The sequence below is a fragment of the Desmodus rotundus genome, chromosome 3 (genome assembly GCF_022682495.2).
Source record: "Desmodus rotundus isolate HL8 chromosome 3, HLdesRot8A.1, whole genome shotgun sequence".
In the NCBI taxonomy this organism is placed as follows: domain Eukaryota; kingdom Metazoa; phylum Chordata; class Mammalia; order Chiroptera; family Phyllostomidae; genus Desmodus; species Desmodus rotundus.
Genome location: NC_071389.1, coordinates 95583054 through 95609104, shown reverse-complemented (window position 1 = coordinate 95609104; position 26051 = coordinate 95583054). Strand labels below are relative to the sequence as shown.

Here is a 26051-nt window from a genome sequence, read left to right as displayed (position 1 = left end):
CTTTAGAAGACATTCAGGATTTGAGATTTTTATCTGTTTTTAGTGAAATTGTTCAACTACCTTTTTTTCCTTAACCTTTGCAAAATATTTATTGCAGTGCCTGGTACATTCCTCACTTGGCTACTTCCTGCAGGTATGTCAGTTATGTTATACTCTCCAAATTCCATTACACAAATATGTAATGCAGGACCAGACTTCGTGCTAGGCATTGCTGGAGTTACAGGAAGTTGTGCCCCTACCTCTGGAAACTTAGCTATTAAAGAAGCTGACTTACATCAGTTACAGAGGCCTGACAACAGTAAGTGTTGTTAAGTACAATACAAAGTGCTAAAAGGAGGGGCAAGTGTGAAGGGAGGGGCTCAGAAAGATGCAGAAAAACAACTTGAAGGGGGAGTTGGGTTTGGAGTCAGGAGAAAGGGCTGTGGGATTAAGTAGGAGACTATTATTGCTACTGTAGAAGACCCACTTGGTCCTGCTGGCCTAGACCCTTAACTTCCATGCCTGCTGTCCTACTGTGGCCAGCAAAGGCACAGGAAGAATTACAATGAAGGCAGGCCTGATTACATCATGAACAAATTGTGCAATCCTTAGACAGCTTGGTACAGGGAAGAGACAAAACCCTGACAAGGAATCAGAACACCTGGAATTTGGTCCCATTTCTGCTCTGGCTGGCTTTGTGATCTGGGGCAAATTCCTGCACCTTTCTGGACCTGACTTCACTACAGGTAGAATGGCTACCCTAACACCTGCCAAGGCCAGCTCTCAGGGTATCTGTCAGGGTCAAAAGGACTGTAGCTGCGACTGTGGGGATAAACAAGAAAGGAGTAGAGGAAACAGCAGCTGCAGCAGACTAAGAGATGAAAGATGGAAAAGAGCCCTACCTGGTGTGGCTCAGTGGACTGAGCACCAGGCTGCGAACTGAAAGGTCACCGGTTTGATTACCAGTCAGGTTACATGCCTGCGTTGCAGGCCAGATCCCCAGTTGGGGGTGTATAGGAGAGGGAACCAATCAAATGTTTCTCACCCTCTCCTTCTCCCCCACTTCCTCCTCTCTAGAGATAAATAAATAAATAAATAAATAAATAAATAAATAAATAAATAAGGAAAAATAAGAAGAAAAGATGGAGATGGGCTGGCCAGTAGCCAAGTAGAACCTGGGGAGGAAGACAACGTTCAAGCTGCACTGAGAGGTGAGGGTCTGGATAGAGGGCGTCAATATCTGTGATGTGATTTTCTAGCTTACAAACTGCTCAAAATTTTGTGGGACAGACATTATCTGTCTGTAAGATGGAAGTAACTGTGCACTTCAACCCTTAAATGTTGTATTTAGCTAGTTTGTACCTAGTCAGCCCTTCACATCAAGTGCCTTCATATGGCATATCAGACATGCTGTGACATCAACACAACTACCAATGCCATAGCCCTTTTCTTTGAGGTCTCCCTTTAGGGCAGGGTCCTCCTTATGTTCCCAGTCCCTGGCACAGACTAGGTACTGAGCAAATGTCTCTAGATTAGGAGCCTAGTGATTCTGCAAAGGACTTGGCCTTGGTCAAATCTTTGGAAAATAACAGAGAAGACATTTATTTGGAATGGATTAGGAATTAGTTTCTCTGAGGGTAGGGTCATATGATCCTATTGCGTGAATTTGAAAAACTACCATTTTGGGGCTAATTCCACCAAATAAGAGTCAACCATAAACAATTAATAAAAGTTTTATTAAATCATTTAGACTTGAAAAAAGTCACAATAGTTAACACACTTAAATGCATTCTATATACCACCAACCCAAATGGATTGAGTTCAGAATTTTTATAAATAAAAAATAAAAATTTTTTACTTATAAAAATTTTCACATATTCACAGTGAAAAATAAAAACATACTACCAAGTTAGATGATTAAACCGTTATCTATAATCAGTTTTCGGAAAGTACCAACCTACATATAAGGCATATGAGACACTTAAGATTTTATTAGGTTTTAAAAAGTCCATAATTAAAGAAGTTAGCTGTATGTAGTACGTGATTCATTTCTTACCATGGCCTTTTTTTTCCATCCCCAAACCAGAACTTTTGACCAATTTACATAAAAAGCTTCATTCTCTTTTTTGGACATAAAGTATAAAAAGCTCTTATACTCTTCCTGGAACCATCTAAGGAATATAGCTATTTAATGCTAAAAATGCCACTATAAAACTAGCTATGGCCATAAACCATCATACAATTTGTGCTACTTGTCTTCCAAAATAGTGCAGATTCCTAATTTACCCACCAGAGACAAAAACAGAGCCAGCTTTTTTTGGAAATAATTTTCAAAATCACCAGTATCTCTAGAAAGCGTGTTTCTAGAATAATATAGTTACCAAAGGCAGGGATTTTCATTATTTTGTACTATAACAATGTATCTATTAATTTTAGGGATTGCTTCTACCTCCCTAGGCAAGTTTCAAGAGACCAACAAAGAAAATGACCACATGTGATTCAGTGCTAGTTCTTGAGTACAGCAAAATCAAGAGTTGGCTCAAATTAGGTTATACCTCAAAATTCAGTTTAAATTTGACTTAGAAAAGTAGTCCAAAAAAAAAAAATTGGCAATTCAATTTTAAATTTAAAAAGAAAATTCTCAAGTCCACAATTTTGGAAAGTCACATTCCTAAGAAGTAGACTATTCTGTGTCACCTATTAGGAGTACAGGCACAACATAAGGCTAACTGTTCAGCAAAGGGCAATGGGAGTTGCTAGATGGTCTTGAATGTTTTTGTTCCTGATGAACTCATGGAGCGAGACCTCTGCCTGAGCACTGTTTTTCCTGGAAACTCCAAGTCTTCAAATATGGCATTTTCAATGATGTCGGTAGCTTCAGGCCGGTCCATGGGGGATGGAGACAGCATGTCTTTAACCACTGTATACTGAAACACAAAAATTGTTTTGTGACAAAAAGGCCAGATTTAGACCGCTAAACAGTCCCCTAGTCAAGAGAAAGTCAGCAGAATTTTTCTGTAAATATATTAAGTTCACAAGCCAGTTTCTGACGCAACCTCTCTACTCTCACACTGAAGTACAAAACAGCCGCGGACAGCACGTAAACAATGGGCATGGCTGTGTCCCAAAGCTTTATTACAAAACTAGGCAGCAGGCTGGACTTAGCCTGTGGGTTGGAGCTTGCCAACAACTCCTGCTCCAAATAAATATGGACTATCTGTGGGTAACTGCTTGTCATCTAACATATAATAAAAGGTCTTAAATCATATCCTTGAAACACAGACATAATCTGACTAAAAACAAATTTATGTCACTAAAGCATGCAAAGTACAATCATCTCAATAAAAATTTCAATTAAAATATAACCATGCTAGAGATCAATACCTAATACCATTAAAAAAAAAATGAATCCCTGTTAATGTAACATATTCTTATGAGCCACCTTGAGAACTGATTCATTAAATTTGAAAAATATATAACAAAATGATTTTTAGTAAAATATATTTTATTTAGGTTAATGTATTCTATATTATTATAAAATTCATTTTAATAAAATCCTTTATTATAATACTGAAAAATAAATTTAAACTTCAATTTGTGGTAACAGTCTAATTTACTTCAACTTAATTATTTAAGAAAATTCAAAATTTGTCAATTTATAAATTTTTAAATGTTTGTAGATGAACCATTTTATGAAATAAACAAAAGCTGCAAAAGAAAGTTCAAAGGTTCATCACACAAAATGTTCACCATTCAAGACCAGCTCAATATCCCACTCCCCCCCCCCCACTCCCCTGAACACTTTGTTGCGGCACTCCGAGTGGCGCAGCCCCACACACACCATCGGTGGGAATCATTTCTCTCTGCCCCCCAGAGAAGCCAGTTTTTAAGATCTCTCCCAGATTCACTCAGACAAAGCAATTGGCATGATCGGAAAAGCAGCTCTGTCCCTGCGTGGGTACAGCTGTCCCTCGGAGGGCACACGGGGAGCTCAGCCTGTGGAAGGGGGAGATGGCTACAATTTGCATACAGGAACACCACGCAGCACCAGAGCACAGAACACCAGGCCCAAGGCCCAGGGCTGAGTACCGTCTTCGATTTTACCAAGTGTGCTCTTGGGATCAGGCCCCTTTCCTCTCTAGACCTTTGGCTTCTTCATCAGTAAAATGGGACAACTAATGAAATGACTGCTAAGGACACTTTAAGTTCTAAATGATTCTACAGAAAATAAAAGATGAGAGTTATACAAACCTCATGAGGATATTTCTGAGTAAACAGTGGTGGAAATCTGAGATTTCTTACATCAGTTAAGATCTAAAAGAAAAGAAAAGTGTTACTTACCTTTGAATCTATTTTGATAGATCTATTTAAACATAAAAATATTTTTGATACTTTAGATGAGTGACTAAGGTGAAAGGGTGAATATTAAACAGATGGGAAACTTATCAATAGCTTTTACTGATAATAATCTATACATAAGTACCATCAAGTCATCAAAATCTAGAAAATAACTCAGATATAATTATGCTTGAATTGTGCATGATAGGGACACCTGGATTTTAACTGAAAATAGACTGATTTGTATAAAAAAAAATCCAATCATTTATGAATACACTCTTGTGTGCTTGAGTGGATAACTTTTTCTATTAGTTTCTAATCTCTCTGCATTTGATAGAAAGAGCATACTCTTTACTTTTTTGGGGGGGGAGGGAAGAAAACCAAATCAATTATGCAAAACGCTGAGTATAAAACTAAGCTTTTGAAAGTTCTCTGGGAAATTTTCATACAAATTATTACTCTCTTTATGCTCCAAGTTTCCTTACCTGCAAAACAAAGATAATAGGCCCCACCTTGTAAGACTGTTTTGAGAATTAAATGAGTTAATTTCAGTACCTCATTTAGCAAAGTACCCAATACTTCTTTTGTAATGATGACAAAAACCAATTTTTAGAAATGAAATAAAGCAAATAAGTCTTTATATTTCTTAGGAAATAAGCTGAAAAAAAGGAGTGGGGAGAGGCAGAAGAGAGTAAAGGGAGGAGGAATGGTAATGCAAAATGACAAGACTTGGGGTGGTGAACACAAAATAAAATATAGAGATGAGGTATCAGAATTGTACACCTGAAATCTAGATAACTTTATTAACCAATGGCATCCCGATACATTCAATCAAAATAAAAATATAAATTAAAAAAAAAAAGAAATAAGCTGGAGTGTACTTAAAAAAAGTAAGAACTAGCTTGGCGTTTGTTACTCCCCACTAAAACAGAAACTAGAAGAATCTATGCTACAGGACCTAGAAGAGACAGCTGCACTTGCTAATAGAAGGTCATACCAAACCAAGTGCAGATAAATGCTTGAGTCTGAACTCACTGAAGTAATCTTTAATCACATAACATTTTAAAACAAAGGTTTTTACTTTAAAACTTAAACAACATCGTGACCATAATTCAATGGGGGAAATGGAAAGTCGTTTCAAAAAAATTTATAGCATACAGGAGAAGGCTGATAAATTGAAGTTCAAAAGTAATACCTGCTGAGCTATGAAAGACAAAGTTAAAAAACTAAAATGGCAGGCCGCAGACTAAAAGCAAGTACTCACAATACAGGTAAGCTATCTGGCAAAGGACTTGAAAAGCTGGTGAAGGTCATTAGTCATCAGGGAAATGGAAATGGAAATGCAAACGCAAACCACATTATGACTCCACTATGCCTGTACTAGAATGGCTAAAATTGTGAAGACTGAAACTTAAGTGTTGCCAAGAACGTGGAAGAATCAGAACTCTCATGCACTGACAGTAGGAATGCAAAACAGCACTTTCTTATAAAGTTAAACGACTTACCACACAGCTTATCAATCCTACTCAGGTAAGTACCCAAGACAAATGAAAACATGAGTGTCTACAAAATGACTTGTTCACAAATACCCACAGCATCTTTATTCATAAATGCTTCTCAATAGGTAAATGGATACATGAACTGTGGTACACACACAACTGGAATATTACTAATAAAAAGGAAGAAACTACTGATACACTGAATAACATGAATGAGTCTTGAAAACTTTTTGGTAAATAAAAGAATGCAGCCAAGAAGAATGTGTCTTGAAAGATCCCATTTATATGGAGCTTTAGAAAAGACAAAGCCTGGGATGGTGGTACGGGATTGACTGGAAGGAGCAAAGGAAACCTTCTCGGGTGATAGAAAGGTTCTGTATTTTGAATGTAGTGATGGTTACATGGGTATATAAACGTGCAAAACTCATCAAACTGTACACCTAAAGTGGGTGCACTTTATGGTATATAAATTGTAGCTCGATAAAACTGATTTTAAAAAGGGCCTTGCTCAAATCACTGAATGGCCTGTTTTACATTTACTAAGAGAATTTCAGAGAGATTTTGGCTAAACATGGCAGACTTTCTGCTATATTTTCAGTAAACATTTGCACTAAAACAACTGCAAAAGAATGTGACATGCATAAATAAGTCTGGTGAGAGCACTGGAAGAAAAGTCAAATTTATGGAAGACAGGAAGTAGATAGAAGCATAGCAACTACTTTAGCAAAAGAGAGGAAGGCAAGCTGGGCCACCTGCTGGGATAATGCAAGTGAACAGGGAGTGGACTAGCCGTGCAGAACCTGCAGATGGTGGGGAGAAGCCAAGGATGAGAGCAGGAAAACTATCTGAAAGTATGTATATGGAGTGATACATCTCCGCATAAACATACGAGGTTTATTTTCTGGAGAAACTGAACCAAGGAAGTCCAGACTTGGGAGTCACTCAAGAGAAAGAAAAAGTATATGTTGGGGTGGGCATGGAACAGTCGGATGATCTGCACGCATCCCCACCCATCCACACTCTCTCAGGAGAATGAAAGCCATTTCTCTGGAGAAAATGGTTGTTGTAGAGTAAATAAAGGTCCATAGATACTGATATGTAGGGAGTTCTCTACCATACCCCTAGGTAGGAACTGAATTGTAGCCCTTACAGTGAAGTCCATTCCAGTCTCCATTCTAGAGCCCTATTCTTAAACATGAACAGCTAAGGACTGTCAACATGAGGGGGGAAAAAAATCATTAAAACCCCCTTAGTTAGAGATTTTGGTAGGGAAGAAAGTATGACTATAAAGGGGTTGTATAAGGGAACTTTTTGTGCTGACGAACAGTTCTGTGTCTGGATTGCAGTGGTGGCTACACAAATCTATACAAGAGATAAAATAACACGGAATTATATATACGCATTGTGCCAAAGTGAAAATCCTGGTTTTGATACTGTACTGTAATTACGTAAGATGTAACCACTAGGAGAGAGTGGGTTGAAGGGTACACTTAATCTCTCTGTATTATCCCTGCAACTTCCTATGGCTCTATATTAACTTAAAAAAATAAAAAACCAAAGGAAAGAGACGATGCAGGAAGAAGACTTACATACAGATATGCAACTGAGATTCCCAGAGATAAGTACTAAATCCACGTAAAAAGAGTAAAATGCTATTAAAAAGAAACAATGTGGTAAAATGCTATTAAAAAGATGAACAATAAAAGTTGGATTGTCAAAATAAAAAATTATAGAAAAGTTGGAAAAACAAGTTAAGGAACTCTTGCAAAGAATCATATAAAAAGACAGAAAGATGAAAAATAGGAGAAAAAATAACAGTTGTTTATAAGATTAAGTCAGGGGTTCAAAAAGAAAACAGAAAAATTGGAGAATTTATCAAAAATAAGACATTCACTAGAACTGATGGATTTTTATCTTTTAACTTGAAAGGACCTACCAAGTATGAAGCACAGTAAGTGAGGAGAAAGAGAAAGATCAATGAAAAGACTAAATTTCATAACAGCACTGATAAAGGTAAAGTCCTAAAAGCTTCCAAAATAAAAAATAAAACAGGTCAAACAGATCCAATATAAAAAATCAGGCATGAATTTGGTATCAGCTTTTCAACAGCAGCACTATAAGCTATAAAGCCCTCAATGTTCTGGGGGAAATTACTCCCAAACTAAAATTGAAACCTGGCAAATTTATCGATTATGTGTGAAGATGGAAAAAAATGCATTTTCACATACTTGAGTACTTTAAAAATGTATCTCATACACTCTTTCTGAGGAATTTATAGCAGAATGTGCTCTAGCAAAATAAGAGGGCAATACAAGAAAAAGGGGAAAACACAGGTCCAAGCCCAGAGGGTAAGGAAGTACATCCTTGATTGACAATTCATAGAAGGTCTAGGGGTGGGAATCACAACAAACTGAAGGAAAACAGCTTTGAGAAGAAGACTCAGAAAAAAAATCTACCTACCTATCAATCAATCAATCAATCATCTATCTGCCTGCCTACCTACCCATTCGTCTGCCCTAGTGATAGAGAAGTAAACTACATTGAAGCACAGAGCAAATATTGTTTGATAGGTGACAGATTTTGAACATTTATTAAAAATTACAACAGAAGTTCATAAAACTAAGCAATTGAGAAAAGGGAATTCTAAAAAAAAAAAGGGATTGCATCAGAAAGACAGAGTATATTTGATCTATTATAGAACAATATTTTCATGGTCAAGAGAAATACTGACTTAATTTAACCAAAACTTTACACAATTACATGCTTTTCTTTGTTACATTTTTAATTGAAATAAAATTCACATTAAAAAATTCACTGTTTTAATCATTTTAAAGTTTATAACTCTGATTTTTATTCTATTCATATGTTATACAACCATCACTACTATCTAATTCCAGAAATTTTTGTCACTCAAAAAGAAACCTCATACCCATTAAGCAGTCACTCCCCATCCCGTTCTATCCCAGTTATCCCCTGGCAACTACTAATCTACCTGGTCTCTATAGATTTGCCTATTCTGGATATTTAATATAAATTAATTCATACAAGATTGGTCTTTTGTGTCTGGCTTCTTTCACTTAGCACAATGTCTCCAAGGTTCACCTGTGTTGTAGCATAGATCAGTACTTCATTCCTTTTCATGGCTAAATAATATTCCATTGCATGGGTATACCACATTTGTTTTGCCATACATCAGGTGGTTGGGTTGTTTCTACTTTCTGACTCTTATGAAAATGATACTATGAACATCTGTGTACAAATTTTTGGGTGAACACGCTTTCATTTCTCTTGGGTAACTCTGTTTAACTTTTTGAGTAATTATTACACTGTTTCCACTGCAGCTGCACCAGTTTGAAGTCCCACCAGCAATGTATGAAGGCACCAATTTCCCCACATCCTAGCCAATACTTTATCTCTGGGTTTTGTTTTATATTTCCCTAATTAATAATGTTGTGCTTATTGGCCCTTTGTAAATCTTTCTTTGGAGAAATGTCTATTTAAGTCCTTTGCTCATTTTTTTAATTGGATTGTTTGTCTTTCTGCTGTCAAACTGTAATAGTTCTTTATATATTCTGGATACTAGGACCTTATCAGATATGAGATACATAAATATTTTCACCCATTCTATAGACTGTACTTTTACATTCTTAATAGGGTCCTTTGAAGCCATATGACCCTGAAGCCATATGATCCTTTACATATGTTGGACTTTTTAATATCCCTTTCTGGAAGCTTTTAGGATGTTCTGAAATTTATTCATTTTGGTAGGTCCTCATGGTTAGAAGATATGAGCCCTTTTGCTCTGTATGAGACCTACATCCTTTTCTACCATGGCCAGCAATCAATAGGTAAGATCTAAAACTGATAAAGAAATGGTGATAACAGCAGAAATTTTGGAAGTATGGAAGTAAGTACCGGGGACAAGTTGAGGATTACCACTTATGAAGAGTGGGGAAGAATGTGGCAGAAGCCTATTTTTAAGACTTTCCGTACTATCTTCCTTAAAGAGTGATTGTGGTTTGAGAGGAAAAAAATTAATTACACTTAGTTTTCCAGTTTTTAAGTGTATGGGTGTGTGGCCACTTGTCCTCTGGAATATTCTCCTCTGACCAACCACGGCCACCATCACCTCCTCTCTCCCCACTCCTCCAATACTCTGTGGGTTCCCTAGCTTTGCACTTATTAGAAACTTACTGAGTACTAAATGCTATTATGATGAGTTTTAGTTAACAACAAGGAACAAAACAATTCAACTAAACAATTTTTGAAAACTGAGCTTTAATTATAGGCAAGTTGTTTACAAACCCGCCCTGTATAGCTCACATAACTCCTTTCACTTTTAGTTAACTAACCTGCTGGTATTAAGAATTAACTTATTTTCCTCTTAATATTCTTCTTTTGTAAATTTAAGAATATTTTTTTCCACCTTTTCTGAAATGGGGAGAACTTACCCTGACTCTCTCCATCTGAGTGCCAAATGGGTATAACAACTCAAACAGGATGAGGCCTAAAGAAAAGATGTCCACTTTATGAGAGTAGTTGTTTCCATGAATCTGAAATCCCATATAAAGAATAATAATTAGAAAAATATTAAGAGATAATATAATTGATAATATATTGAATATAATTGATAATATGGCATTGGCAAATCCCAAAGTTGACTTAGTCACTTCAAGGTTTAAATGTATCTATGAAAATGTTAGCAAAGAGTTAATCTTGTAAGCCTCTTTTCTTCAACTCACTGCAGCAGGAGTAATTAAACTACTCAACATCACAGAAGGAAAGCCCAGGAACAGCTCTGAGATATGCATCAGTAAAACAGGCCTGGCAGAAACCTGGAGCCTTGCAATGCTAAAAAAGTTTGTGGAAGTCAATGAAAGCTGCTCAACTACCCCTGAGGTGAAGTTTTTCAAAGTAAACACTATCTAAAGCAGATCTCTAATTTCTAATCATTTTAGCCCTCACCCATTTTTATGAGAAAATCTTCATTACTCCAAACCACTAATCAACTGTGTGGTTAGCCCTCATTATGGCACTTAATTACTGACCACTTTGCACTCTTAGTTGTAGTTTTCACGTACATATTTCCTGTTCTTCACAACTAGAGATGAAGTCCTGGAGGGGAGGGACCTGCTTCTTTTGTATTCCCACCACCCAGCACTGGGATAAGTATAGACCAGGCCCTCAATAAGTGCTTATTTGTTAAAATAAACAGGTAAGTTACAACCCAAATACTCTTACACAAAGCCTCATTCAAATTAAAAGTGACCTCAGTGGACTCGGTAAGAACCCTTTTATTTGTGGAAATTACTTCAGGCATATAACTTGCCACTTGGCAAAACTAAAGAAGAGTGTCACTCTGGAAGCACCACACCAGCATTTCTTCACTGGGGGAGTGAGTCATAGGTAGTAGCCAGGATGACAAACCCTCCACAACCTCCTCTCTAAACAGCACTTGATACCTGTCCCCCTGGTTACTCCCACAAGCCGCCTGCCTCTGTGCTTATAGAATATAAAACATCAGATGGAAAGTCATCTCAAAGTCGGCATCAGCTGCATCATCTTCCTCTCTTCCCTTACTTCTTATCCCTGGGCTGACAGGGTACAGTGATAAAAAGGACACCCTCATACAATATTTGGAGAATACAGACTAACATACCTCCATAAAAAGCAACAGGCAATAGAGTTTATTCCCACGTGATGGCCCTAATTAATTCCACCCACACTAGGGTAGATGAAAATGGGGACAAATATTTGTGCACAGGGCTAGTTATCTAAATGATATTCCCAACAGCAGAAATCCCAAGTAACTAAAATGTCCAAAACAAATATTAAATACATTGCTTAACAGAAACAATATTATATAGCCAAAAAGGTTTTATATGAACATTCAATACTGCGGAAAATGCTTACATTTTAATATCATATCCAAAAATTTACACATAGAATCCCAATTTTGTTTTCCAAAATAAGGTACACGTAAAAATGTTATAAGATGTATATGTGTGTGTATATTTCATAAAAGGAAATATGTAACCACTATTAATGGGTTAGTGTTTTAGTGATTTTTAGTTTTCTTTATACATTCCTGTTATTTTCCATATTCCCTACAAAGAGAATAGATTAACATGTGAGGGGAAAAAGCATTATTAAATACTTTTAAAAACAAATGTAGTTTAATGAACACATGCAAAGTAATCTTTACAAAACATCTAAAAAATAAGAAGTTAAATATCAAGGGAAAGGGCAGAATATAATATGCCCTTTCAGAGTTTAACTTGATTGTTTTAGCATTGTGTAATCCTAGAACTTGGGCTGTATTTCCTGGTAATTACACCAAGAACAAAGAGTAGTCTCTGCTCATTTTCTCCTAGAAAGAAAATTTAAGAGCTTTGAAAAAAAAAATATTTTAAAACAATGTCTTAGTATGGCTTCTGAGACTTGGAAAGACAATTCATATAGCCAAGGTACGTTGAGAGGCTTTTAAAAGTGATATTTTATAGTGACAGTTTCCATATTTAAGAATAGTGAAGAACAGTAAGATTTAAGAAAATTAAGACTGTCCATTTTTAACTTCTTGATTTTAACTATCATACACTGCCATAGCAAAATTTCTATAGCTACCCTTAATTTTCTGGTATCTTCAATAATTACACATATGGTATCACCTGTCGTCAATCACCCACAAGGCAAAATACAGTCAGCACAGCAGTGTGCGTGTGGTGGTTGTAACTGTCCACCTGATGTTATAGATTCACAGATACTCACGTTCACTCTCCCACCAAACATTTATGCTGAATTCTAGGCATTGTTTTTAGGTGTTGGGATAAAGTAAAAAAAAAAAAAAAAAAAAGGAGTAGGTCCCTCTTCTGATAGCTTATTATTTTAGAGGGGAAGCAAAATACTTACTTTTACAGAATTAAAAATGCTATGAGAAGAACGAACAGTGTAACGTGACAGATCCCGACAGGGAGTGGAGGGAAAGTCACCTATTGCACACAGGGTTGGGGGAGGTGGGGACTCCATCTAGTGAGCCCTTCAGAGGCACATGCATCCAGGTAGAATTCCTTTTATTTAGTCATTCCTATTTTGTCGTCACAAGTGCAAAGGTATATTTCCAGCCTCTTGAATAACGGTGAGTGAAAATATAATGCTATTAAATATAGTTTAGTATCAATTCTGATACATGCCTATGTAGAAATATTGGAAAACAGAGAAAAGTCCAAAATACCATTCAAAGCCCCTACACAGAAGCAGTGACTGTTGATATTTTATGGCTCTTACTTCCTGCCTTTTTTCACATGGATATAAATACATATTTACAGTATTTTGGTATTTCATACAGGTTTAATTTCTCCTGTTACCAGGTTATGGCTACCATCACTTGACTAGGATCATTCAATTGCTTGGGCCAATAGATTTCTTTTTCTACTCAAGCCAGTTTGGATACTTTTGGTTGCAAATGATCTACTATGCATGATAAATCTCTTATAAATTAAAATCTCTGCCACATGTTATTATTTTTAATTCCTAATCTTATTTGTGGTTTTCCCCTTTTAAGTGGATTGCTAGGGAGGATTATCGTTTTCATTTATAACTTAAAATCTACCATAATGATGTTGTTCCACTGATTCACCAGCATGAGTTCTTACTCCTGTTTACATCCTGCAGAATGTTAACAACCTATGGAGCAGAATGCTAAATCACTCATTCGGTCGTGTGCTTATATAATGAAAGCTTTTCAAATAAATTTATCTCCAACTAGAATGTTGATAGCTTTCTGTGAATTTCAATATTTTTTCATTTTTTTCTTTTCTATTGTTTATTATTTATTTTAGAGAGAGAAAGGGGGAAAGAGAGAGAAACATCAGTTTGTTGTTCTACTTATTTATGCATTCCTTGGTTGATTCCTGTATGTGCCCTGATGGGTGATTGAACCCACAACCTTGGAATACCAGGATGATGCTCTAACCAACTGAGCTACCTGGCCAGGGCCTCTTTCACTGTTTTCTTACTACTTTGCATGAGCATTTTTATTTTATCATTCACCCAATATTTACTTAGGAAGCTGTCTTAAATTTACACTAGCCAAAACAAAAACCTAAAATCAAAACAAACCACTATCATCTTTTTTTTTAATTGCATTGTGATTATAGCAAAACAGTCACAAGTTCTATTTTCAAACACATTGATGTTTCTTTGTAGTCTAGAAATCTGAAATGAAAGCATATCTGATTTTAATTTGTTTATCAATAAATGCTCAAATACCGACTACAAATAAGGCCTAGTGTATTTTTCATCTAGCTTCCCTGGATGGGTAAAAGATCCCCTTCTAAGTGCAGAATGGCCATGCTGGTGTGACTCACTTGGTTGGAGCATCATCCTGTGCACCAAAAGGCTAGGGGTTTTGATTCCCAGTCAGGGCACATGCCTAGGTTGTGGCTTCAGTCCCCATCTGGGCATGTATGGGAGGCAACCAATCGATGTTTCTCTCTCACATTTATGTTTCTCTCTAAAATCAATAAGCATAGTAAACTTTTTTAAAATGTAAAAAAGTGCAAAATGAACTAATAAGGATAGTAAACTAACAGTAGAAAACGTTCAATGATATGGTTTTAGACTCCACAGGACATATGACTTTTAAGAAACTATCACTTACTGAGTTTTGATGCACTATCAAAGAATACCCATAATTACCTGAAAATTCTATTAAAATATTCCTCCCTTTCCAACTACACATTTGTGTGAGGTCATATTTTCTTCATTCACTTCATACAAAATAACAGACTGTAACAAAATGAATAAAGATTATGAGAATCTAGGTCTTTTAAATCAAATATTAAAGAGATTTGTAAAAATGTAAATGAATGCCACTCTTTTCACCAATTTTTTCAGGGGGAGTGATAGTTATCATAAAAATATCTTTAGGATGAGATAGGTTTAATATTGATATTAATTGAATTGATAAAATTTTATAAATTTTTGAGTTTTAATCTCTAATATGGCAAATATTGATAAATAAAATCTCATAAGAAAAACTCTTTGGTTCTCAATCATGTTTACAAGTATAAATAGGTACTGAGACCATAAAGTTTGAGAATGGCTGATGTAAGCATAGATAAGCTTGTGAATATCAATTATTAGCCTGGTGGCAGATGGACAAGTTCCTCCGAAGCTCCCAGGACACTCTGCTCCCACCACTTTTCCAGTCTCTGTCCTGTTCCATTGGGGACTAAACATCCCACAAGGCAAGATATTCCAGCCTATCAACCTTTATTTCCTGCCATAGTACATTCTGAAAGTTGCCTTTGAATTATTAGAGAGGGTGGCCCAGTACAGTACCTCTGACTCTAGCTGGCTTTGAAAACAGTTCCTATACAGTTTACACAAGGTGAACTGCAGTTAAGTTTAGGAGAGGGCATTCAAAGTCTCTTTATGAACTTATGGTTGCTTTCATGTTCTGGTTCAGAGGGTGAGCATGTTTTACGAATGGTGAGTGTTGTTTTAATTCATCCCAATTCAAGTTGTAGAAAGTGCCCCATAACTGTGTTGCCTGTGCAACACTACTACCAGTTTTCGTACTTTTCAAATTTTATTTTATTGGGTATTTTAAGTAGAATATAGATGGAGATTCATGGGGGATATCTGGCTTGCTGTCATGCTAACTAAAAATCTATTTTCAATTAAGGAGGAAACCAAAAAAACCTCACCTGCTCTGGGCTCATATACAGTTTGGTCCCCACTTGTCCTGTGTGCCTTGCATATGCTGGCATTGGGGTCAGAACCATCTGCTCTTCCTCATCTTGGTCCATTGCTGTCACTAATCCAAAGTCTCCAACCTTGACCACGTCATCCATTGTAAAGAATATGTTGGAAGGCTGGAAAAAAATAAAACAGACACAAGCACAATGGATGTGTACAAAAAGGTGAGAGCAGTGGAATTTATTAAAATGATAACAGAAAGTAAATACAAGAAACTAGATATTCTCAAGCACGTTTCCCTTTAAAATGATCTAATATGAAAATAAGAACAATCCTTCCATGCCAGACAAGTATTGTGAGTAAAGAAAAGGGAAGGGTAGCAGAAGGAGTTAGAATTTACATTTAGCCATTTAGATCATGAGTTAGGAAACAGCATCTATTTCAACCCTTAGAGATTCACCTTACCTAGGGCCAGGGTACTTAATGCTCAATCCTATTAGTCTACATATTCTCCCTCTGTCAAGCTTCTCTACACTTATGACTGAAGCCATGCTTATACTAACATATAAACAGCAAGTGCATATATACCACTTAAAACAAGCCAGGAGCCCTTCTAAGCTGTTTACTACTATTAGCTCACAACCCTATTAGTTCTATTACTCCTTCATTTTACAGATGTGAAAACAGAGGCCCAGAGAAGTTCAGTAAATGGCCCAATATTAGCCAAGTAGTAATAAGTGCTGAAGCAGGGATTCAAACTCAGTCCGTCTGACTAGGAAAACAGGATGTCGGCTGCCTCACCACAGGTCCAGCAGTCAGTGTAGTTCGTGCCCTATGGTAGCAATCACTACTATCCGATAAATGAATGAAACGGACTGAAATTCAGTTTATGTCTGAGAGGGACATGCAGGCTATCAAGGAGAGTAAGAGCTCGTAACTGTAACCTTGTGCTGCCTCTTCTAATATCCATATGCTTCCATGTATTCTAAGGCCTCTGTCCCAAGTTAGAAGCTCTCATATGCAAATGTTTAAAAGATATAGGTAACCAAATTTCTCATGGGCCCCTAAACTCAAAGTCCTTTACATGAAATATATCTTCCCTCAGAGCCTACTCCAACCTCTGCTCACATGACCACCATTCACAGCCCTGAGGAAAAAGAAAGCCATTTAGCTCATGAAATTGAATTTCATCAATCTTCAAATTCTGCCAGACAAATAACATTTTATTCCCAAACTCCAAAATGTCATTATACAATTTTGACTAATAAACTTACTGCTAAACTTACTAATAAACATAACCAAAGTCTACAGTAATAACCTCCTGCTCTCCCACAAATAACCCTACATGAGAGACAAAAATAAACTATGCTGCCTTAAATTTCACCATTCCTCTGCCTCCCATAATCTAGTGTTATTTACTGAACACTGCAATAGACTTTTAAAATTTATTTATTTTTAATTTTTAGGCTCTCCAAAATCTATTCCCCTGTACTTCCACCAGAAGTATCCTGACTTGACTTTGGGAACTCTCTTCTTCCCAACTATGCAGCAACCCCATGGTTGCATATAATGAGGTTGCATAAAACAATCAGCATAATCCCATCCCCTGGTCAGGACACTGGTTTAGGAATAAGTATGTGTCCTTGGCTTATCAATTAGTAGGAAACTCAGAACTTCTGGTCAATCACAGGGAAAAGATACTTTTCTCCCTTACCTCCTACCTCATCACTCCAAAGACTTAAAATATATAGCCCTGGGGCTTCCAGTCACAATGGTGGGGTAAGCAGACATGGCTCACCTCTTTGCCCAACCACATCAAAATTACAACCAAAATATAGAACAACCATCGCTCAGAAATCAAGCTGAATGGAAGTCTGACAACCACGGAATTAAAGAAACCACATTCATCCAGACTGGTAGGAGGGGCGCAGAAGTGGAAAGTGCTGGTCCCACACCCACATGGATAAAAATTTGTGAGGGGTATCTCAGGAGCAAGGAGTCCCGGACCCATACTAGAATCTCCAGCCCAGGATTCCAGTGCCAGGAAGATAAGTCGCCACAACTTCTGGCTGCGAAAATCAGAGGGGATTGAGTTGTTGGAAAAAATTGCTAGAGCCCCAAGTAATTCCTCTAAAAGAACCCACCCAAGGACTCACCTACTCAGACTCACTCCCTCTTAGCTCCAGCACTGGGACAGCAGCTGGAAAGGCACCAGTGGTATACAGGGAGAAACTGAAGTGTCTGGCATCAAGGTGAGCAGAGGCCATTGTCCCTTTGTTAACCCTTCCCCACAGAGCCGGTTAGCTGGTGCGATACCTAAGACTCCATCAACGTGGCTAACACTGTGCAACCCACCTTGGAGATCTCCAGAGGCCCCGCCCAACTTATGGGTCCACCCAAGCTGCTATTCCATAAGAATGGCTAGTCTTGGCTACTAAATCCTATCAAACAAGCAACAGTTGGCTTCCGTGAGCCAAGGCTACAGCCAGATTAGATTCACAGCTTGGCTTTGCCTGGGAATCTCCAAACCGGAGTGTAAGTAACAGCCATCTCAGACTGCTTTACACCTCAGGCCTGGTGCCCTGGCCAAAATACAGGTGGGGGCTGACCTTGGCCTGCACCACCCAGGAAACCCCAGGGCCAACACACCCAGTGGAGAGCTACAGACTACCTGGAAGCACCACCACACTGCCCCTGCACATCTGACCCTCTGTGGAAGGCAGAGGTTGGTGATCAGTGATCAGAGCCAGCCTTTGCAGCTGACTGGTCTGAGTAAATCTCTCCCATTGACCTGCCAAAAGCAACCAAGGCTCAACTACAAAAGGAGGGTGTACTCAGCCCACACAAAGGGTGTACCTAGAAAACCCAGCTTGGGTGATAGGGGAAGCTATACCACTGGACCCTACAGGACACCTACTACATTAGGCCACACTACCAAGACACAGAGTCAAAGCAGCTCTACCTAATACATTGAAACACACAGGGAGGCTGCCGAAACGAAGAGACAAACATGGCCCAAATGAAAGAACAGATCAAAACTCCAGAAAAGAGCTAAATGAAATAGAGATAAGCAGTCTGTCAGATGCAGAGTTCAAAACACTGGTTATAAGGATGCTCAAAGAACTTAGTGAGGACCTCAGCAGCGTAAAAAAGACCCCATCAGAAATGAAAGAGACACTAATTGAAATAAAGAACAATTTACAAGGAAACAACAGTGGAGTGGATGAAGCCAAGAATCAAATTAATGATTTGAAATATAAGGAAGAAAGAAACAACCATGCAGAACAAGAAGGAAAAAAGAATCCAAAAAAAAAATGAGGATAGTATAAACAACCTCTGGGACAACTTCAAGAGGTCCAGCATTCACATCATAGAGGTACCTAAAGAAGAAGACAAAGAGCAAGAAATTGGAAATCTATTTGAAAAAATAGTGAAAGAAAACTTCCCTAATTTGGTGAAGGAAATAGACACACAAGTCCAGGAAACACAGAGAATCCCAAACAAGATGGACAGGCCCACTCCAAGACGTATAATTAAAATGCCAAAGGTTAAAGATAAAGACAGACTATGAAAAGCAGGAAGAGAAAAGAGGTTAGTTACCAGATGTTGTCAGATGGGATGGGGGAGGGGGAGAATGGGTGAAGAGGTGAGGGGATTAAGAAGTACAAATAGGTAGTTACAGAATAGCCATGGGGATGTAAAATACAGCACAGGAAGTGGAGTAGCCAAAGAACTTATTCTCACAATCCATAGACATAAACAACAGTGAGGGGTTGCTGAGGGAGTGGGGGCGCTGGGTGGAAGGGGCAAAAGGGGGAAAAAAATCAAGAACTGTAATACCATAATCAATAAAATATAAGTTTTTAAAAATGTGTAGCCCTGAGAATAGCTGGCAGCAGTGCTGAGACTGTGAAGGGAGAGCCTGCCTGAAAATGGAAACTAGAAATATGGCAAGGTGGCGAGTAGGGGAAGACAACATTCTGGCCACATCAACTTGATCTTAGATAAAGCTTTACTTAAATTTTGGACAGTTCAGCTACATGGGCCAACAACATTTTCTTTTAGATTATATTATTATAAATGCTTTTGGTTGCAAACAATATTCAAATAAAATTATATGAGTGTGTAGAATTATATGAGCAACAAAATTTTCTTTTAAATTATTATAAATGCTTTTGGTTGCAAACAATATTCAAATAAAATTATATGAGCATGTAGAATGTATCAGGCACTGTGCTAAGAATATAATAGGTGAACAAACAGACATGGCTCTTGCCACTGTGGAAACCAGAAGACAGGTAATATAATTGTGATGAGGATTATGAAGGAGAAATACCAGGTTCTATGAGGACCCTGTACAGTTGAGAAACTGAGAAAACCCAGTTTAGCTTGAATGAAGAGAAGATTACAATTAAGTCTGAAGAATCAGGGGCCAGAGAGCGCTGATGACAAAAATGTGACCAAAATATAAATAAGGGAGAGGGAGCCTAGGTTTAACATTGAGCTCAGAGACTTAGGTCAAAATGGACAGAATGCATAACTTCTTGGCCTAGGAATAGAAATCGTGGGAGAATTTTTTTTTCTGGTTCACTAGAAATGTTTAAACAGAATTTATCTTTACAAAAGAATACGTTTTTGATATCTGGAAAAATTAAAGGCAAAATTAATTTCTTGAAATTATTTTGGTGCATAGAGACATACAAGAGAAATCTTTAGACAACATTGTAACATTAAACAAATATTCACCGATATCTCATTAACACTGCAAAATCAGCAGAATTTTCAAAATTAGTAAGAACATAATGACATGCCTTTCAACTTGGCATTTTGGGTGTACACTAGGTATAAATACAAGAAAAATGTGTATATCAGGTAACTGGTTCCAATCAAATGACAAACCTGCACCATACTGCAACAGCCGGCACTCTCTCAAAAGTGAGGGATATCTGGCCTGTTGGAAGTTGTCTTTGCCCTTCCTACCAAAATCAATCTCTGAACTTCTCCTTCAGTGCACGACAATTCCTGGCAATCATTTTTGGCCCACATAAAAGTCACTGAGGCATAGTGACTAGATATATTTTAACAATTACTTTGGAACATAGGAATTATTTCTAATTAGAGTCCCTGTTACTCCAAACTCTTAAAATATATTCATGGATTTGAAAAACTCATGGCTCGCTTTAAGAAGAAAATTACTCATCCGAATAGCTAATTTGGTGCCTGAAACAAATTTGTGGTTATGTAAAACAAAACTGAAAATACTTAAAATGAGTCCAAGTCTATCAAGAATTTAAGTGACATCCGTCAGAAAAATATTTATGTATTTACCATACATCTATGTATATTATGATGATCACTATGAGCATATGGAATATGGAAAAAACTAGTTAAATAAGAATGTTATTAATAAGAATGTTATTGCATGTTTTAGTAAGAATCTTATGTAATTTAATATATTGCATTGCTACAATATTCAATATTTTATATATTGAAAATAGAATCAAAAATTTTAGAGTAATAACAATCACCTGGCTAACCATTAGTCACTTTTTAACATCCAGCTTCTCACCTCCTTTCCCAAAACCTAACCAGTTCAAGAATAGGGGCAAAAAGAATGGGATTTGCCCTAATTCAGGGCTGGCTAATGAAGGAAGCTGTCCACTTGGGTCCCTTTCAATGTGGTAGCTCAGGACCCAATGGGAACCTGTACCAGGGTTACTAAAGCCGTAAGAAAATGGAATGTATGGATTTTACTAACACTTTTTTTCTTCAGGAGATTGGGAATACTTTTTACTATAAAATGCACATAAACACATTATAGGGGAGCATTCACAATTTGCCTGAGGTTTTTAAATCATGAGATTTCTTACTTTTGCAACAGGCCCCTTCAAGCTACTTTCCCAGATCTCTGCTCCAGATGCCTTCTCTCTCCTCCACTGTTACAAGTACTTTTATTAAAACTGGACAAATATTGCAAGTATTGCACAGACTGTCAGCTTGAGACCTGTGGGTGATGTTCCATAAGTACTGACCTTGAGGTCCCTGTGCATGAGCCCCTTACTGTGCAGGAACTCCACCGCCTCTGCGATCTGTAAGAAGATGTGCAGGCAGGCGCCCCTCTCCCTTTCTGCCATGCTGCACCGGCTGTTCATCCAGTCCTTGAGGTTTTCTTTTCTGCACAGTTGCATCTGAATGTAAAGATACACTTTCGGTGAACTGGGCTGGAGTTGGTCTGCAGTGTTTTTAGTGAGATCTAGACTTAAAGTGGTTGGCCTCGGAAGAGAAATAGACAAAGTAGGTTCTGAAGATTTGCTACTGGAATGCTTGGTAGCAGTTAATTTATGAGCACAATTGTTGCCAACGTGCAACTGGTTGGTTTTGGGCTCTTCTTTACTGGATGCGTTATCACAGCCTGAATCTTCAAATACTATTGACGAGGAGGTTCTCTCCCTTGATCCTACATAAGGAGAAGCTTCTGAAGGACAAAGTTCAAAGGAGTGCCCCTCATCACTGCCATCCATAGTACCATCTTCCACATCACAGTCTGTAAGGCAACTGTCCTGGAGGTTGTACACTGCACCCGCTGACTCACTGATGTCTCCATGGTCTGGTCCTGAAAATTCCAGTGGAGAGAAGTGGCTCTCAGATGAGCTTGTGTGACCACAGGAAATCCCTACTGAAAAAGACCTGCTTCTTTGCGGCGAAGGAGCTATGATTTCAATATGTTCCTTTGTAGAGAAAGGATCCATTCTGCGTATTTTAACAGATGGTGCATCCACTGGACTAGGAGAACTAAGTGGCCAATCTGTGCTAAAAGTGGAAGAAATACAAAAGGATGAGAGTAAATATGTGTTATTAAATTATGTGAACTACACCCTTTGTTTTAAAGCTTCAACTACAAGAAAGCCAGTTACCAAAACACAAGTGATAGACAGATTAAAATAAAAACGTATGAGACAAGAACACCACATTCCATCCATTTCTTCTAATTTAAAACATTAATTTATATTTGGAACCATTATCTGGGATTGTCACACAAGGGCAGCCAAGGCCTTTATGTGAAACACAAAGCACTGAAGGAAAACCAAGGACAGGCCCCCTTGTGGCTATGACTCTGAAGCCCTGTACAAATTAGGGCAGAAGCTCACAGGGCCTGGAGACAAGAGGCCACTTCACTTGATCCTTCCATGGTCTGGCTATCGTCTGAGTCTGTAACACATGTCACTGTAACAAATGCTGTGTTTTGTACTTTAAGGTAGGAATTTTACACCAGCTGATTAGTAAATAGTCTATTTGCAACTTGCTTCCTCTTTGTTATCATTTAGTGGTTTTTAAAAGGCCCTCCCTCCTACAGCACAGAATATTTAATATAGGAATTATCTTTAGGTTTTATAAGTTCATATATTTTTAACTTCAAGTAGTTGAAAACTACTTCAAAAAGAAGTTATAAATTGTTAACTACTAAGAGACTGAATAAACAGTTAAAAATATTTAGACAAAAGCATATAACATCTCTTACTGAGAAAAGCTACTGTAAACCCCACTGTGAATTACAATTCATAAAGCCCTATCAACTAAAAATTTTAAGAATTCATGATCTGGATCAATGATGTCAGCCACATCACAGTGTAAAAGGACCTCCAGGTCTTTTTCCTTGAAGTTACAAGATGAACAGCTATAACTCAAATGATCAATTCTCTGCCTAACACAGAAACACATCTGAGAGCTCCATGCATTGAGATATCTGAAGGTGGCTTATCAGATAAACAGGGGACACAGGCTAGGGAAGGACAGAGACAGGAGTCAGACCCAATCAGGGACTTGCCACAGCCCCAGCTGATGAAATTCCAGTGAAGGACAGGGGGAGAACTCCTACTGGGCAAACTGAAAAGGCAGAGACAGTAATCGGGGTACACATCGAGGCTGAGCCCAGGATCAGGGGCAGAGAAGTGGTGCAAAGGGTGGCAGCATTCCAAAACTCACAAAGGATTCCACAGATGCAGGAACATGCCCACCCCATCTTCCTCTGACCTGCCTGGAAGTAAAATCCGTACTAGGCAGATCGTGAATGGTCAGGAAAAACTTTCCAGCCTAAGTGGACTGTAGTCAATGCAGCTAAACCCACTAAAAAGAAAAAAGCTATAGACACCAAAACCTGTTTGCCCCCACCCACCCTCTCCCACAAGTCCAGGGGACCTTGGTAGCAGCTGTGTCAACTCAAATCAGCTCCACCTGCAGCTTCTGGCTACAGAAAGGTGGCAGTAGGAACACACAGGCCAACAGAACCATAGAGAACCACCACATCCCACCACCATGTCGGTGGTGCCCAGAGAATCAAGCAACTGGGTCCTAAGGGCAATGCCCACCTGTTAGGGGGTATGGGGCATTTTCCATGGCTAATGTGGCACTACCCCACAGATATCCTGGAAGACACAGAAGTGCAGGTAAGAAAAAATAAAAACTTGTGCTTCAGCACCACCCACTGGAAAACAAAAGAAAGACTTCTACTTGTCAACCTGCTAACAGTGGAGTCAAATACTTAAAAAAAAAAAAAAATTTATTCCCACAAATGCCCAGGCAGGAAAATAATCTATCAAGCACAACAAATAGCCAAGGTAACAAGGGAGTTCAGAAAAAAAAAAAAAGTCTCCAGAAAATAAACTTAAAGACATGAAAGACTGTGATTTAAATCACAGAGAATTCAAGAATGCAGTTCGGAAAAACTCAATGATACACAAGAAAACTCGGAAAAGCAATTCAAAGAGCTCAGAAATAAAACCAATAAACAAAAGGAGTACTTCACCAAAGACACCAAAACTATAAAAAAGAACCACAAAGAAATTTTGGAGCTAAGAACTTAATAAAAACATAAAACTGAGACACATACATTTAAAAGGTGTGGGAGGGGAAACAGAGGACAAAATCATAGAATACCAACAAACTGAAATAACAGACAGAAACGCAAGGGTAAAAAACAAGACACAGAACTATCAGAAAACAAAAGATAAAATGGGAGATAGGAAATTGTCATACATCAATAACTACTCTAAATGTACGTGGTTTGAATACACCAATTAAAAGGCACAGAGGAGGGATGAATTAAAAAAAACAAAACTATATGCTGCTTTTAAGAGACACGTCTCAGCTGCAAAGACAAATATACAGTCAAAGGGTGCAAGACGATATTCTAAGCAAATGGTATCCAGAGAAAAGCAAGTAACAAAAATCAGACAAAATAGACTTCAAGATAAAAAAGGTAACAAGCGACAAAGACAATCATTTTATAATGATGAAGGGACAAATACATCACGAAGACATAACACTTCTTAGTATATATGCACTCAACTAGAAGCACCAAGTTATATAAAGCAACTACTAAAAGAATTAAAGGGAGAAACTGACAAAAATACAATTACAGTAGGGGACCTAAATACCCCATTAACGGCAATGGGTAGATCATCCAAACAGAAAATCAATTAAAAAAAATCAGCCTTAACTGACACAGTAGACCAGTGAACATCAATATTTACAGAGCTTTTCACCCCAGAACAACAGAATATACATTCTTTTCTAGTACACATGGAATATTCTCAAGGAAGGAATATATGTTGGGGCTCAAAACTAGCCTCAAAAATTTAAGGAGACTGATGTTATACCAAGCATATTTTCTGACCACAACAATCCAAAACTGGAAATCAACTGCAAAAAAGAAAAAACTGGAAAAAACACAAATATGTGGTGATTTAACAACATGCTACTAAATAACAACTGGGTCAAAGAAACAAAAGAAAAGATCAATACATAATAGAGACAAATGAGCAAGACCACACCATACAAAAATCTGGGGACTGTGGCAAAAGCAGTAAAGAGGGTAGTTTATAGCATTACATGCCCACCTCAAGAAACAAGAAAAATCTCAAATAAACAGCCTAACATTTCATCTTAAAGAAACAGAATAACAAATGAAGCCTGAAGTAGAAGGAAGGAAATAAAAATTAGAGCAGAATTAAATGAAAACAGAAAACAAAAAGATAATAGAAAAAAATAATGCAACAAAGATCTGTTTCTTTGAAGATTAATAAAATCGACAAATCCCTGGCTTGACTCATTAAGGAAAAAAGAAAAAACTCAAATAAACAAAATCAGAAATGAAAGAGAAGTTACAATGAACACTACAGAAATACAAATGACTATTACAAGAATACTATGAAAGGTTATAAGCCACCAAATTCAATAACCTAAAAAGAAAAATGGACAAGTTCTTAGAAATATATAAATTTCCTAGGCTGAATGATGAAGAACTGGAAAATCTAAATAGACTGATCAACAGTAAGGAAATTGAAACAGTCATCAAAAACCTCCCAAAAGTAATAGTCCAGGACCAGATGGCTTCACTAGTGAATTCAACCAAATATTCAAAGAAGATTTAATAACTATCCTTCTCTAACTTTTCCAAAAAACTGAAGAAGAGGCAATAATTCCTAACTCATTACCCTAATACCAAGCATTACCCTAAAACCAAAACTTGGCAAG

The 26051-nt window shown here is 37.5% G+C and overlaps 1 protein-coding gene across 1 annotated transcript in view; it reads right to left on the bottom strand.

Moving 5' to 3' along the window:
* Positions 1–1696: 1696 nt before the first annotated feature.
* EIF2AK3 (eukaryotic translation initiation factor 2 alpha kinase 3) overlaps positions 1697–26051 on the bottom strand; it is an 82705-nt gene continuing 58350 nt past the window's right edge. Inside the window, exons 13-17 of the mRNA XM_024552338.4 lie at positions 21551–22328; positions 15527–15694; positions 10268–10369; positions 4231–4293; positions 1697–2906 (exon numbers count right to left, since the gene is read on the bottom strand). Coding sequence (XP_024408106.2) covers positions 2736–2906; positions 4231–4293; positions 10268–10369; positions 15527–15694; positions 21551–22328 — 1282 coding nt within the window. The 3' untranslated portion in view covers positions 1697–2735. The remainder of the gene's footprint in view (positions 2907–4230; positions 4294–10267; positions 10370–15526; positions 15695–21550; positions 22329–26051) is intronic.